This window comes from Manihot esculenta, chromosome 12, assembly GCF_001659605.2.
Source record: "Manihot esculenta cultivar AM560-2 chromosome 12, M.esculenta_v8, whole genome shotgun sequence".
NCBI classification, from domain to species: Eukaryota; Viridiplantae; Streptophyta; class Magnoliopsida; order Malpighiales; family Euphorbiaceae; genus Manihot; species Manihot esculenta.
Genome location: NC_035172.2, coordinates 25,508,029 through 25,521,522, shown reverse-complemented (window position 1 = coordinate 25,521,522; position 13,494 = coordinate 25,508,029). Strand labels below are relative to the sequence as shown.

The following is a 13,494-nucleotide window of genomic DNA, read 5'->3' as shown; positions in this document are numbered from 1 at the left end:
ATATAAAAAATATTTTCTATCACAGTAACTTATTTTATATTATTTAATTTTAATTTAAAAAATAAAATGTATTAAAAAATTTATATAAAAGTTCTAATAAAATTTTTAAAATATAAAAAATAATTTTTTTTAAAAAAAAAATTCATTTTCTTTAAACTAACTTAATTTTTCTTTTGATAAGAAAAAATATTTTCTCCTAATATCCCAAATGTCAACTAAAAACATTAAAAAATATTTTTCTAGAAAATATTTTCCATGGAACAGAGCTTTTTTTTTTTTAATAAAAAAGAAAAGAATTAATAGTAGATATATAATGAAAGGGTATTGTTAGTTTCTTTTCCATGAACAAGTGACAGAGACATTCTCCAGACAACATTTCTGGAGCAGCAACTTCATTTTGGTAACAAGGACCAAAAATATTTGCAGAGCTGTCCAGAGTAGAAAAGCAAAATTTTCCTTCATCTAGAATCTAGACCTCAGCCAAATGGAGAAGGGACAGGCCCTGGTCCTGCAACAGCATCTGATCTTTTAATGCTGCCCATGCCACAGATGATGCATCCAGGTGTTGAGAGGGCAGAAAATTTAGCCCCACACAGATCACACACATCATATCCAATAGTTGACAAACGGCTGAGTGTACCAGCACAGAAATGAGAAGGATCCTCCAAAGGATCAATGGACTTGTTGGCTGAACCCCTCTGAACACACATTTCAACCAGGCTTCTCAAATCATCCTGCTTGCCTGGTGGAGCTTTGGACAGAAGGAGCTCAAGCATCTGCTTGGCATAAGCAAAATTCTGCACTTCCATATTTCGTTTAATGGCTGTTCGGATGCAATTTATTCGATGCTTTGCCAGAAGAGGCAAAGAACCTAGATGCCGTGATAATCTTGCCATCTCATCTTTTGCACTCAGAGCACTTGGACCATGGACTTTCTGCAGCCTTGCAATTTCCTAGCCAAGTAGTGGTAATAAACATTAGTTCTGGTCCAAATAGAACATCAAATTACTGTAGGAAACCTGAAAAGTGGTCTCACTTAATAGAATTGTAATTTGGATAATGCTTATAGCACCTGAAGCAGAGTAACTGCTATCCTGTACTGAGCACAGATGGTTGCTTGGGCTTTAATATCAGCTCCCTGAGAGTTATCCTTTGCTAGTGCCAAGAATGCTTCATTAAAACATGATAATGCATCAGGAAGTTGATTCTGCTCAAGATGAGCAAGTCCAACTTTGAAACATATTGAAGCAGCCGCTCCTCTAGGAACCTATTGCAAGCCAAAGATATAAAGGAGAATGAGAAATGAAAAAAATGGTAAATGAGACCCCAAAGTAGTCTTTCAGCTTAGGATAACCATCAAATGAGGTAGATAAACTGACATATGGTCATATTATTACCATATTCTATACTTAAAGCCTAAAAAATAAATAAACTAAGACAAACCCACTTTGATTGGTTTGCTCCAGAAAGTATATAAGGCAACATGAAACAAATGATCAATACAGCATAGGAATTTCACCTGTCCAGGTCGCACAGCTGATGGTGGAGCAGCAGTTTGTGGGGGAGGTTTTCCTGAATCTACTAGGAGATTGAGATCAATAGGTTGTGACAAAGTAGAAGCCTGAAGGGCCTGAGGTGTCTGAACTTGCAGCTGGGGTGAGACAACAGGCTGGCTGGAAGCTTTTGGTGGGACACCACCATCAGGGAGTCCAATGAATTCATGCGAGATGGCTTGCTGAGTAGCTTGTGGCGGGGGAACACCACCATCAGGAAGACCAATGTCAGCCACAGAAGGGCCAACTGGATTAGGCATTACCTTATCACTTCCAACTTGCCGAGAAGTTTGATCTAATTTTGCAAGATATGTTCCTGGCGGAGGCAATGATGCTGCAACTTGGAGGGAAGGTATGGTATTTTGGAAAAAGTCCTCGGGGATAGGTCCAGCTGTAACTCCCATACCTGCCACCATGGGAGATGGTTGTGATACCGGTGCCGACTGTGTTAATGTGTCAATACCAAATAAATCAGTGGCAGTGGAAGGAACTGTGGGAACAGTGGCTGCAGTTGCACCACCTGCAGGGGGTTGGGATAAAATCTGGCCAAGGTCCTGGGAGCCAGTTAATGACTTTGTCCGCATGGGTGGACCCAACCCTTCACCAAGTTTAAATATCTTTGTCGCTTCTTTAATTTTATTGACATCTACTGTAGTAGAAGTAAGTGGCTTATCTCGTATTCTAATCTGTAGTTTTTTGGCTCTTGAAGGTTCCTCCTCATCACTGCTGCTACCATCAGTAGCACCATACATTGTCTTTTTAAATTCTTCTTGTGCTTTGGTCTGTTCATCAGCAGCAGATGAACTCACATTTTGTTTAATGAGTGTTTCAAGACCCATCAGGGAATCAACATTTGTATTACCATCAGGCGATCTCTTTGGCTCATTAGACATGGATTTAGCCGAAGTGTTTGGAAGTCCAATTGGCATATTTTCACCTGCAGACTTAAAAGCTTTTACTAAACTATCATCCCTTACTTCAACAACAGTGCCTCTTCCTTTAATTGATCCCAGGTAAACACCAATATGATCCGTAATAATGGCTGGGATGGTGCCATCATCAGTCCTCATGTATGGCATAACTTCTGCAGCAAGTTCCCATTGAGGTATACTTTTCAAATTAGTGGGTGTTTTAATTTCCCAGTTCCCACCACCCCATTCAGGTCCTTTGGGAACCATACTCTCAGCCGCAAAGTTGGCAAAAATGCCTTGTGTCCATCCAGTAGAACGAGCTCTTAAAATCCTTTCACAATATCGCCTTATCTCTGGATCTGCACTTTCTTCTTCCAATTTCTGAGCAAGACGTCGCATGGCACTAGGGTTAAGGTGGCATATGAACAAACTAAGCATGCTTTCATAGTCTCTTACGACTTCAAAAGTTTCCTTTGCACTGTCAAACTGGCCATACCTGCAAACAGTTATTAAAGCAACAAACTGAGCCACTTAACAAGAATAGTACACCATAAATAAAAGAGAGCCACTACTCATGACAATTCAGAACGTTAAAATTAAGATACCAAAGATTTACATATCATATTGCCTTGTATATAAAGTTCTTCTATGGTCACATGACAGTTCTATGGTTTCCAACGCTGGTACAATGCCATTGTCCATTGACAATCACAAGGTTAAACTTATATAATGTTATCTTAAGCCTTTTTTTTTTTTTTCTTTTTTGGGTTTGGAGAGAACTGCAGACCAAACTGCTGAAACAGGTTCAGAAGAAAATAAACATTTGCAATAAAAGAAGTTGCAGGCAGCATTCATAATTATGAGCATGCTAGATCATGTACATCAAACTTCCGGGAGAATAGTTGTTCTATCAGACAATCATAAGTATTGCAGATGCAGCTAGAGTTTGGATGTATTGCCAAGATAGCAAGTATTGAAACCCATATCTAACACTCAGCATTCAAAACTGAGCATGATATCTAGCATGCTCATTTTTATGTTCTTATGAAATCTTCCACATTCTTTAGTAACTGTATTTTCGGTCTGCTAACGATTCATGGAATATAACATATGAGATTTTAAGTAGTCCCATGTAAACTGTGACAGCATTAAGATGTAGATAGTACACAATTAATGCAATCAAAGAAAAAGAGGATAGGAGGCTTGCAAGGGTACTGTAAATACACAAATAAGTGTAACACATGCGAAAAAAGAAAAAAAATCTGCTTACTTGATACATGCATGTCCCAGCTGTTGAAACCGGTGGAACAACTGAGAGGTTGGAGGACATTTTGGATAATCTCGAGATCGCAAGAATTCATCCTTCAACACAGATAAAGCAGTAGAAAAACGAAGAGCTTTGACAGCATAGGCACCTCGCAACACCTAATGTTATCACAAATATTTTTCAGAAATTACATACACAAACTGAGATGTATAGGATTAAAATTCACTTTCCTGTCACCTGGGTGAATTGTGGACCTGCTTGGGATAATGAAAGTGCAAGATCTCCACAAACTGGAGGACCTCTAGCAAGGATATCAAGAGATCTTGGAGTGATTCGCAAACTATCAAACCTTCATTAGATAACATACAAGATAGTCACCTATCACAGAGCTTTGATGAAGAGCTCATGTTTGATACAAAAAGGGATGTGAGAGAAGGAAAAAAAATACCTAAAGTTAATAAACATTCAAATATGAGATTTTGTTTCCTTAATTATGAAAGAGTTGCATATAACATGCAGTTTGCATACAAAGAAAACTTTGATATTATTTGGTAAACTAATTCTGACAAGTCAAGCTTCTGCTCATTGTTGCATTGTGGCAAAACCAATAGGAAAGGTTTGCACTGACGAGATTTTATTTTGTTGAAGGTAAATTACACTTTAGCCTCTGGATTATAGCATAATTAACAGATCGATCCCTCTATTTTTAAAATTAAATACTTAAATTCCTGAGTATTCAATCCATCCAACAAGCAGTCGTTCCATCCATTTTCTTTAAAAAGTTAAAGTTATATAAGATTAAAATGTCTATTTTGCCCTTTATAATTGTGAGATTTTAGAACTGAATATTCAACAAATTTTAAACACTTGTGTCCTGCCATTATTATTTATTAATAAACTTTAGTCCCTGACAATATAAATACTTTCAGATTCCCAGAATTACAACCAGTGAGCTTTCATTGTTCCTAACTTTGCTAAAACTATTGGTTTAAACTCATTAGTCAATATCACATATTAACAAGAAAAATTAGAAGGACATGAATACAGATAAAATTTCGTTCTTACTTACAAATCCAAATGACAATTAAAAAATTTCTCAAGTGTTTAAATCACACTCAATGTAGTATTGAACTAAAATTTATTACAGATTCATAAAAGCCAAATTTATATGATTCCATGAGAGATTAAGAGAGCCCAAACTCATTATATCTAGATTCAACAATAGAATAAGTGAGTATGAGGAGCAAATGATTCAAAGATACATTATAAAATTTAAATCCATTACACCCATATTTATCAAATCCATATGGACACACTTATAAAAAGATCAATTTATCAATCAAGACCTCAAAACTCTAGTTTGCAACTCAAGGCACTGGAGGATGATTAAACCTGGGTAATGGCGATGGTAGAGGTCGACTGGAGCACGATAGATAGTGATGGAGGATGATTACGGTATAGTGATAACGCCGATGGAGGATGATTGCAAAGAGAAGGAAGACATGAGTTAAGAGAACCAAATAGGAGGGAGGGATGAGGGAGATTTGTGAATAGATCAAGCGTTGGAATTGTGTAAAGAAAAAAGAAAATTGAAATAGTGTAAAATAGAAAAGAAATAGCTCCATTTGTATATCTGGAGTTTTTGGTTGAGAAAGATGAGAAAGAGAGAAATTAAGTTTGGAAGGGTAATATTGTGATTAAAATATACTCTTTCTTTTTACCATATTAAATTAGTTGACTAACAAATTTTATGGATGGAAGAACCACGGGTTTGAACGCATTGAAAACTTAGGAATTTAAGTGTTCGGTTTTAAAAATAGAAGAACCGATCCGTTAATTATGCTATAACTTATGGATAAAGTGTAATTTACCTTTTGTTAATTATGGAGCAGAGTTACATGTAACACAAAAGATTATATTTGCAGGGGGAAATACCTTGATGTTATTTGGTAAAGTGTTTCTGTCAAGTCAAGTTTCTGCTCAAACTTTTCTTGCATTGTGGAAAATCCAATAAGAAGAGGTTCAAGGAGTCCAACAAGACAACTCCTGATCTCCACCCCTTTTTTCTGTCTTGGATTTGTCTCCGTTGGGTTAGCAAGAAGCAATCGATCATTCAAAGCACCAAGCAAAACTGAATAGAAACCGAAAAGACTCTCTTATAATACTACAGCATAGAGCATAAATGATAAACAGAAAAACTACCATGCTGCCGAAATACCTAGTTATGACATTTATGGGACCAAGTAATCATAGGAAGCTGGCATGTTTACCTGTATAGGGCATGCTAATAGAAAGAATGGTCCTCACTACTCCATCCCAGCCAAGCACACTGACAGCAGTGGCAGTAGAAAAAAGAAGAGCAGGCCCAACCCATAAAAGCGATCTGAAGTGCATATAAGTTAAGTGTTCATACATATCCTTAAACTTCAATCCTATCACCCAGAAGACATTAATAGCAAAACAAGCTGCAAAACAATTTTTTGTCAGGATATTGAAGGAAGTCCTTTATCAAATTTTGCGGAACTACTCGCCAATATATCAAGATCTGCTGAAACTATAAGCACCCTTTGTGTTGTTAATATTCCTGCAACATAGCCCCTAAGAGTTTCTTGCCAGTGCACCTATAGAAATAAAAAAAAATACAAAGGTTTTCAGCTAATGGATTCAAAATATATGCAAATTCAGTCACTAAACTCTACTTCATATTCTATTTTCATTTCCTGAATTTTCTTTTTCTGTGTTATAATTGCATGGACAGTTAACATATTTACCTGGTGTACAATCTCATTCATTTTTAACTTGATTGACTTTCTCCCTTCAGTTTTAGTTGGTATGTAATGACCATCTGAAGTTGAAAGGCGAAATCCCTGAACCAACTTTGCAAAACCAATCTGATTCCCATTGATAGCAAACATCAAAGTTGATTCTGCAAACACAAGTCTCCTATGAGCATAACAAAACATAAGTGGATGCAACATAAAGATGGCAAATCTCGTTTTATCAAGCACCTAATGGTGTGGAAAATATACGGTCAATTTTGCTTTCAAACATAAACTGCATGGGACCCCTAAGAGCACCAGCATTTGTTTCCACCCACTGATCTTCTTCAAGTAGTAAATTTTTTTCACCAGCTTCTTTGGAAGCTCCTCCAGGCAGAACGTATAGAGCCAGACTAGTCTCGTCATCATCAAGAATAGCAAACTGATTTTCATTGGGCCCAATGAATACTGCATCTCGACCTAGAAAAATAAATGAAAAGTAAAATAAGTAATTATCATGTCCTTACTGTGCATGGACATGATAATCGGTATTATCACTATAATCATTAACATGTAGAACAACCTTTAACTGTGTTTGCTTTACTGTTGGCTAGTTGGGAATTAGTATTTTCCCAATAAAGGACCACTTCATTTGTATAACCACTGAATTCATAAACGACAAGAAATAGATGCTGCTTTTTACTATAGACAATGTGCTTCGGATGAAATTCAACATTTCCAGGAATCTGAAAGCAAGATTCAAACTTTATAAGCTCAACATGGAAATCACCTTGCTACATATATATACATATACACACCCTTAAACCCCTATACTATTTGGGATTAACTCATTAATGCTTGAAGTAAACCATAACCTATTGATTTTTTTTACTTATAAAAATCAAGATAATTAAACATATATTAGCCATGTACTTAACAAAAAAAAAAGTCAGAAATAGTTTCAATTATTGTTGATTATATTTTTCTGACTATGGTCTAAAACATTGATAGAATGACAAAATTATTCATAATAAAATCACCAATAAATAGGACCATTTCTATTTTTTTTACAAGATATGGCTAATTGTGTTTAATTATTATGATTTTTATAAGTTTAGGCATTCAATAGGTTTTGATTTAGTTTAGATATTCAATGGATGATGCATACATATGTATGTACATACATACACGCACATACACGCATGCATCTACATATGTGTGCATGTGCATATATCACATATGTAACTCAGTTAATTGAAATTCTTCATAAAATTAATTGCAAAAGTGTACTGTGTCACAATTTTTAAAATGTAAAAGGTTATCATTATTAACATTACCGATGTATAAAGTTTCTTGTAAATATTATCCACTCCAGAGCAGAGATTATATCCCATGAGGTTCATTCCATCAACATAGAAAGCCCTAACAGGATAATGAAGTACTCGATTCTCTTTATTAAAGAAATTTAGCTCCAAATGAAAGGGCTGTCAATGAAACCAACAGAATCAGATGCAAACTTAGCCAAAGGCAAATTAGGATCAACATAAAAAGTTGGTCTAATTACCAGGCAAGTAGGAATATCTGTCAGATAATGCTTGGTATTCAAAATAGTGATAAGAGGTAGACGAGATATTGGAGCATTTTTGGCATGGCCTTCCATGAAATGCTGGAAAATTAAACAACTTTCACAAGTCAATTAGTTGGAAAAATATATGCAGAACTTTATGCAAAACAAGGAAAGTCCAAAAAGTACATATTAGTCATTCAATAAACATAATGGATAGATAACATGAACTAATATATTAAGCACAAAAATTCTAGTTCAATTGCATAAAAGAAATGCTTGATTGTCTAAGCCAAACTGTTACCCGTAATCTAGTGAGTCGAGGTATTTATACTCAGTATTCAAGTCAATGAATGAGCTTATTCTAGTGATATCTTATGATCTCAAGCCTTGTTACATGATTCAGTCATTTTAGGCATTCACTTCCTCTATTGATCAATTAATGGTCCTTCTGCTATATTCCAATATTTCAGCAACGAATCTATCATCGACACAGAAATTGATACTTTATTGTTAACTCGGTCTAAAACAAACACCCTTATGCATATTTGTAACATTGACATGCATAGATGGATTAAATTCTATTGCTTTGTTAAATCTGGGTCAGGCCTAACTCACCAACGTGAGATTCAACACACTCTTACATTCAGGACCACACTGAAACGTAATACATTTATAGGAGACCCAACATCGGTGGGAAGACTTTGGTACCATGTTAAATCATGTTAAATCAGAGTCAGGTCTAACTCACACCAAAACTAGCTCAAGGAGAGGAGTGTCTATGGCCCATACAAGGGCACGTTACCGCTTTCTCAAACCGACGTGGATTCAACATGCTTAATTCTAACATAAATGAAACTATAAAGTATGGAAGAATTCACTAGATTCAGTTGACCAGTGATGCAATAAATACCTGGTTTTGGGAATTATGCCATGCAAAACAATAGTTTATATAGTTATGCCATGCAAAACAATACTTTATCAGTTTCCAAATGTCATATTAAGGGAATTAAGAAAAAGGTGATACCATAATGATGCAATAAATACCTAGTTTTGGGAGCAGTGAACTTAGTTCTTTCTCTCTATCTTTCTCTCATGTAATAAGTAACTTTTAACTACCCGTGGTTCTCACCATTTAGCATGTGATAATATTCTAGTAAAGACCTATAGGTAACATAAAAAGTATGAAAAATTGTACAGGATAAGTTATCAGCAATTCAGCAACATACACTATAAAGGAATGCCTTCCTTGCTATGTCTGAAATTGTAAGCTGACTTTGACTGCTGAAAGGACGATGATTTCCACCAACAATGCATGAGATGGGGAAAAAAAATCAAGATGAGATACTAGCCTCATTACCACAGTAAAATACTTATCATGCAATGAAATTAGAGGCCGGTACACAAATTGATAGATCCAAAGAACTGATAAATTCCAACCTTCAGACAATGTGTTACTCTCAAGTAATATTAATCACACAACTATACTGGTGTGTGGAAGATAACTTGACCTCACCAACCCCTAAGGCAAAATTCATAGTCCAATTACTATTGACAACAACATAAAGCAACCCACTCTTTGCTGGTAATTATTTAAAACTCACCCCTTCAGATGATGCTCTTGCAATTGTGCTTGAAGTTGATGGTCAGCCAAAATTCCCGATGAACCCAAGGACGAGAGTTTTTCCTTCAAAATAGATGCTGAAAATACATCACACACAGAGATAAGCAAAGCACAGTAATAACATACTACTCATAAATCAATAAAACAGTGGAGTGAATACACAATCAAAAGTTTTAAAAATTTGCCACTATTTGTTATAAAGTGTTAACCAACATAGAAAGTTTCTAATTAGGAGGATTCAAATCTTTGAAATCCTAATTAGGCTTAAGCTAAGAGATTTTATTCTTATTGTAAATATTCCTAATTTAGGTTGATTTTTTGTGTATAAATACTCAAATCTTATAAAGATTAATTCAATTGGAATACAATAAAAAATTCCTTCCAAAATTCTTCATGATATCAGAGGCTTTTTCCTGATTTTAGGGTTTAAATTTAATTTTTCTCTTAGAGTTTCTAAAACCCTAGATCTACCTTTTTGGTACTACCCTATCTAGGAATCCTTTTTTTTTTTTCATCTCATTGCCGCCACCAGCAAGGTCACCACCGTCGCCGGCAAGCCGTCCAGTTCCGACGCTGGAAAGCCAAACGCGTGAGGCTCACACGCCCTCGCAAGATTCTGCGTCTTTTCCACACGCTGGCGCGTGTGACGTTTTCCAGTGGTCTTTTCGACGGCGATCCTTTCAGGCAGACTCGCCTTCAAGTCACACTTCTAATCTGTTGAACCCATGCCTTTTTTGCTGGTGAACAGTAATTTTTTCTTCAGTAACAATAATTTTCTATTGGTTTTGACAGAAAAAGGGTAGTTTTTTTTGAAATGGCAGTGACTTGTGTGGATAATGTAAGGACTTTTGATAATACTTTTATTTCTTCTCTTGATTATGCTCCATAGATTATTGATTCTGGTGCAAATAGACGTGATGGGCTCCTCTGAAGGCTTCCTCAATTATCTTTCATGTTTACAAAAAGACACTGTCAGAATCGCAGATGGTTCTTCCCCTCCAATATCTGGAACCGGTTCTATTATTTGTACTCCAAATATCAAGCTATCCTCTGTTCTTCATGTTTCTTGTTTTCCTGTTAATCTTTTATCTGTTAATGCTCTCACCAAAATACTTGACTGTAAAATTGAATTTTTTCCTGACCATTGTGTCATTCAGGACCTTTAAACTAGGAAGGATTGGCAATGGTAAATTGCACGATGGCTTATATACGTTGAAAGGGAATCTGAGTTTGAATTCATATCAGACTCTTTTTGGAAGAAATCAGGATGTCAACCAGGAAATCATACAGTGGCATCGACGGTTAGGACACCCATCCTTCATTGTTTTAGAGAAACTTTATCCTGATTTATTTTTTAAGACTCAATGTGGTTCTTTAGTTTGTGATGCTTGTGAGTATGCTAAGCATGCAAGAACCTCTTATCCCTCCAGTAACAATAAGAGTACGATCCATTTTATGACCATTCATTCTGATGTTTGGAGACCTACTCAAATGGTCACACTATCTAGTAATCGTTGGTTTATTACTTTTATTGATTGTTGCACTCGCATGACTTGGGTTTATTTGATAAAGGCAAAGAGTAATGCGATTTCTTACTTTCAATCTTTTCACAAGGTAATTTGTACGCAATTTGATAGTAAGATAAAAGTTTTGAGAACTGAAAATGGTATAAAGTACATGGATGGCCGTTTTTCTGCTTATCTAGAGTTTAATGGGATACTGCATCAAACTAGTTGTCCTTATACTAGTGCCCAAAATGGTGTTGCTGAAAGAAAAAATAAACACCTATTGAAAGTAGCCGATCTCTCCTTTTCACCATGAACCTTCCAAAAACCTATTAGGGATGACACTGAAGAGATGACTCGACTGAACATACTTTTAGCTCAGGAGTTTGAAATTAAAGATTTAGAAAAATTGTAATATTTTCTGGGAATCGAGATTGCCAGGTCAAAGAAGGAAATCTTTATTTCTCAGAGAAAATACGTTCTGGAAGACAGGGGATGACACTGAAGAGATGACTTCGCTGAAAAAACTTTTGGCTTAGGAGTTCGAAATTAAAGATTTAGGAAAACTACAATATTTCCTGAGAATCTAGGTTGCCAGGTTAAAAAAGGAAATCTTTATTTCTCAAAGAAAATATATTCTGGATCTTTTAGAAGAAACTGGTATGTTAGGTTGTAAACTAGCAGAAACTCTCATTGAGAGCAATCACAAATTACAGGTAAGGGTTGGTGAATCAGTAGATATGGGTAGATACCAGAGGTTAGTAGGCAGACTGATTTATCTTTCGCATACTCGATCAGACATAGCATATGTAGTCAGCTTAGTCAGTCAGTTTATGCATGATCTTCATGAGTCTCACATGTAAGCTGTTTTTCGCATTTTACAATATTTGAAGTCTGCTCCTAGAAAAAGTCTCCTATTCTCTAAACACGGTCATCTTTGCATACATTCATTCACAGATGTAGATTGGGCTAGATCCCTTAATGATAGAAGGTCGACTAGTGGAGTACACTTGTGGGAGGATATCTTGTCACTTGGAGAAGCAAAAAGCAAAGTGTTGTTGCTCGATCAAGTGCCGAGGCGGAATATAGAGCGATGGCACAAGGTGTTTGTGAACTTCTATGGTTGCAGATATTGTTGGAGGAATTGAAACTATTAGAGAGGGTCAAACTCCTCTTGTACTATGACAACAAAGCTGCCATTAGTATAGCTCACAATCTGGTTTAATATGACCGAACAAAGCACATAGAGATTGATCGACACTTTATTAAAGAGAAGTTAATTAATGGTGTTTTGAGGTTAGATCATGTGACTTCCGATGGACAGCTAGCTGACGTGTTTACCAAAGGGCTCAACAACAAGACCTATCATATCTTGGTTTGCAAGTCGGGCATGTGTGATATCTGTACACTAACTTGAGGAAGAGTGTTGACCAACATAGAAAGTTCCTAATTAGGAGAATTCAAATCTTTAGGATCCTAATTAGGCTTGAGTTAAGGGATTTTATTCTTATTGTAAATATTCCTAATTTAGGTTGATTCTTTGTGTATAAATACTCAAACCTTGTAAAGATCAATTCAATTGGAATAGAATAAAAATTCTTCCCAAAATTCTTCATAAAGGCAGAGGCATGCAAATGATGGTACACTTAATCAAGCACAAAAGGACCACTAGCAATATAAACAATTAACCTGTACACGCAAATAAGAGGTTGCATTTGTTGACAAGAGAAAAGAGAAACAACTAAGCAAAATGTCCACATTCATATCCAAAATTAAATAATTGTTCACCTGATGATCCCCTAGCACTTTGCAGAACTGCAAAGAGCTGTTTCCTTCCTTCCCTTGTGCATGTAGCCCTATTTTTCAAATTATCACCACCTGTCATATTCTGGCATGAGGGAAAAAGGAAAAACCCACTTTATTCTTGTGACTTTAACAAACAATCCAATTCTAAACAATAAAAAAGGTTGCTCTTAACTGCAAACAGCAAAGCTGCTAAATTCAATTTTGAGTGAACTTCTAACGCTCTAATATGTGGTAAGGGATAAATTGCTTCTCCACCCTGCTGAGATAAAATTCGAGGGATATCAATTGATTCAATTCCTGAATGACAAAAAAAAAAGGGAAGAGAGTTTTATTTATTAATATCATATGAAAGGAAAAATGAAAAATTACAAAAAGAAACATCAAACAAGATTCATTTCAAAGTCTGTAGTTCTTGGTTATCTTGTTTACATCCTCTAATATTGGTGGTCTGCCAGTGCCACTCCTCTATAATTCTTCAGAGTCCCCAGAATATTTGAGGGTTCGT

The 13,494-nt window shown here is 35.8% G+C and overlaps 1 protein-coding gene across 1 annotated transcript; it reads right to left on the bottom strand.

Annotated features, from left to right (window-relative positions):
• Positions 1–309: 309 nt before the first annotated feature.
• LOC110628319 lies at positions 310–13,281 on the bottom strand. The gene is made up of 17 exons (XM_021774931.2): positions 13,162–13,281; positions 12,972–13,071; positions 9,659–9,755; positions 9,284–9,338; positions 8,055–8,156; positions 7,828–7,974; positions 7,074–7,236; positions 6,740–6,970; positions 6,503–6,657; positions 6,224–6,352; positions 6,002–6,119; positions 5,667–5,862; positions 3,969–4,080; positions 3,735–3,889; positions 1,520–2,960; positions 1,073–1,267; positions 310–953 (listed from the first exon to the last, which is right to left on the bottom strand). The coding sequence occupies exons 2-17, from the start codon at positions 13,066–13,068 to the stop codon at positions 477–479; spliced, it is 3,870 nt and encodes a 1,289-aa protein (XP_021630623.1). The 5' UTR covers positions 13,069–13,071; positions 13,162–13,281; the 3' UTR covers positions 310–476.
• Between the last annotated feature and the right edge of the window lie 213 nt (positions 13,282–13,494).

Bases quoted from the DNA above. Each gene is read 5' to 3' on its own strand.
- LOC110628319 (XM_021774931.2), bottom strand. From the start codon at position 13,068: ATGACAGGTGGTGATAATTTGAAAAATAGGGCTACATGCACAAGGGAA. The intron at 9,756-12,971 runs GTGAACAATTAT...ATGTATTTTCAG, and splicing joins AAGTGCTAGGGGATCATCAG to CATCTATTTTGAAGGAAAAA. The intron at 6,353-6,502 runs GTAAATATGTTA...TTATTTCTATAG, and splicing joins TGAATGAGATTGTACACCAG to GTGCACTGGCAAGAAACTCT.